Below are 2,377 nucleotides of genomic sequence, written 5' to 3'. Positions count from 1 at the left end.
GCTGCAGGTTCTAGTTTAGCTACAGGTTCTAGTTCAGCTGCAGGTTCTAGTTCAGCTGCAGGTTCTGGTTCAGCTACAGGTTCTGGTTCAGCTACAGGTTCTAGTTCAGCTACAGGTTCTAGTTTAGCTACAGGTTCTTGTTCAGCTGCAGGTTCTAGTTCAGCTACAGGTTCTGGTTCAGCTACAAGTTTCTCTCACCATATGGGTAAACTGGTCTCTGGTGGTCCAGCTGAAGGGGGGTGGACTTCAGAACCCGTGGGACGGACAGCTCAGCCAGACCGGGTTCAGAGTTGGGACACAGCCTGGGTGTGGCGTCTGAGCCTGGAAGCAGAACCAGCTGTCGCAGCAGACCCTGAACACAGAGAAACCAGCATTAACCAGATGGAGAACTGGATGGTTCTGATTCTGGTTCTGATGAAAGACTCACAGAGAAGCGGCCCCTCCACCGGCCCCTGCTGCCGATGAAGAACCTGGACCCTCTGGTGCTCAAAGTGCTGGGGAAGAACCGGACCTGTTTACTGGGAGACAGGAAAAGGGTTAACAGATGGCTGATCCAGAACCATCAGGTACTAGTTCAAACTGGATCCAAGTTGGATTGTTTTAAAAATAAACCTTTACTTCAGTTTAGACCAGAACCAGACTGATCTGATCCTGAAGGGGGCCTGAAAAAAACCTAAACCACTGCTGAGCCGAACCATTTTAGAACCAAGATGAGCTGGTCCCTGATAACTTGGACTGAACCAACTGAAAATAAATCAGATTAATCTAAAACTGGACAGAACTGTACCAGGAGGAGTAATCTAGATTAAACAGAAACCAACAGGTTGATCCAGGTCAAGAAGAACTGAACCAAAGTCAACTGGTCTGAACCAGTTTGGCCTAAAGTGAAGTAAACAGAACGGGTATGATTGTAGACCCGACTAAAACCGGCTGAAATAAACAAACTGGACTGAATGAGGCAGAAAACCGGTTAGTAAACCAGTCTAAACCGGTCTGAACTGGTTTGAATAAAACTGAACCAGTTTTAACCGGCCTGATCTGGTTTATAATCAGTTTAAACTGGTTTGAACCAGCCTAAACCAAACCAGTTCCAACTAGTCTGAGTAGGTTTAAACTAGTTTGAAAAAGTTGATCTAGTCTGAACTGGTTTGAACCTGTTTAAGCAGGTGAGAACTGGTCTGAACAGTCTGATCCAGTCCAGGACTCACAGCTCCAGAGGCAGTCCACAGTTGATGGTCAGTGTAGCATACTGTCCGGTGACAGCCAGCACCATGGTGTGCCAGCTGTTATCGTCCAATCCAACATCTTTAAAACTGATTCGACTCCGCCCACCAGCACCGGGGGGCGTGGTCAAGAGATGAAGGCGGTTCTCAGAGATGCGTAATCCAAGCAACAGAGAATCAGATCCCTCCTTCACCACAGAGAAGATGTACTCATTGGCCTGGCAGAAGAAAGAAAACAAACAGGTCAGACAGTACCGGACCAGACTGGACCAGGTTCTGATTGGTTCTGCAGGTTCACCTTCTGTCTCAGTTTCTGGATCTTCATCGTGGCAACCAATGAGAACTCAGCAGGAAAATAATCACAGTTGGTGAAGATTTGGGAGGCGGAAAAACTCAGAGCTGCTGGTGTGGCACCAGTCAGTCTTAGACCTCTGGACCCTCTGGACTGAACCATCTGCACCTGTTCAGACAGAACACTGATCATCAGAACCACCTGATTTGTTTTACACCTGAGTTTGTGTCCTACCTGTGTGGGCGGGGCTTGTCCTGGGCATGGCAGGGCTCTGGTCAGGAGGTCGAGAGGCAGCAGATCTGAGGAGGAAACAGAACATTTAATCCTGAAGTCTGAATCTGTCTCCAGCAGAACTTCTGAGATTTAAAACCTGACTCCAGTTCAAACCCTGGTGAAACAAACAAAGGTTCTGGTCCTCAGAGTGCTGTTGGTTCTGCAGACCTGGACCTGCTGCTATAAATAAAACCTGATTAGATGTGAACAGATTATCTTTAGCTGATTATTTCTGAAGCAGCAGCTGCAGGAAAGTAAAACTGATGCAGATCTTTGTTTCTGAACCTGAAGCTGATTAACGGGTCGGTTCTGTATCGTGTTGGATCCTGATCACCTGCCAGCTGCTCTCGGATCAGTTCCATCTCCTCACAGGCTGATGAGCTTATCTACAGCTTCAGTCAGGAGCTAAAATTAAACTGAAGCTTCCTGAGATCAGAATCAGACCTTCATGAAGATTCTCAGAGCAGGTTTCACCTTCAGGACTGGAACCAGTTCCTGTAGAAACAGGAAGTCCTCAGGGGGGCTTATTCTGAACTCAGGACAGTTTTCTACACTGATGGAGACTTTAACCCCTGAAAAAACACACACT

At 47.3% G+C, this 2,377-nt stretch overlaps 2 protein-coding genes across 2 annotated transcripts in view; both read right to left on the bottom strand.

Annotated features, from left to right (window-relative positions):
- Positions 1–2,377, bottom strand: part of LOC112451394 (titin) — a gene marked incomplete at its 3' end in the record, with an annotated part of 470,585 nt that overhangs the window by 75,757 nt on the left and 392,451 nt on the right. The gene's annotated exons all lie outside the window — the stretch shown is intronic.
- The window catches only part of LOC108229253 (thrombospondin-type laminin G domain and EAR repeat-containing protein), a 17,037-nt gene that overhangs the window by 10,543 nt on the left and 4,117 nt on the right, over positions 1–2,377 (bottom strand). The window contains exons 3-7 of the mRNA XM_037976026.1: positions 1,750–1,814; positions 1,522–1,683; positions 1,209–1,441; positions 428–518; positions 199–352 (exon numbers count right to left, since the gene is read on the bottom strand). Coding sequence (XP_037831954.1) covers positions 199–352; positions 428–518; positions 1,209–1,441; positions 1,522–1,683; positions 1,750–1,814 — 705 coding nt within the window. The remainder of the gene's footprint in view (positions 1–198; positions 353–427; positions 519–1,208; positions 1,442–1,521; positions 1,684–1,749; positions 1,815–2,377) is intronic.

This window comes from Kryptolebias marmoratus, linkage group LG6 (genome assembly GCF_001649575.2).
Source record: "Kryptolebias marmoratus isolate JLee-2015 linkage group LG6, ASM164957v2, whole genome shotgun sequence".
In the NCBI taxonomy this organism is placed as follows: Eukaryota; Metazoa; Chordata; class Actinopteri; order Cyprinodontiformes; family Rivulidae; genus Kryptolebias; species Kryptolebias marmoratus.
The sequence above is the reverse complement of the archived record's forward strand: the minus strand, read 5'-3'. Positions and strand labels throughout refer to the sequence as shown.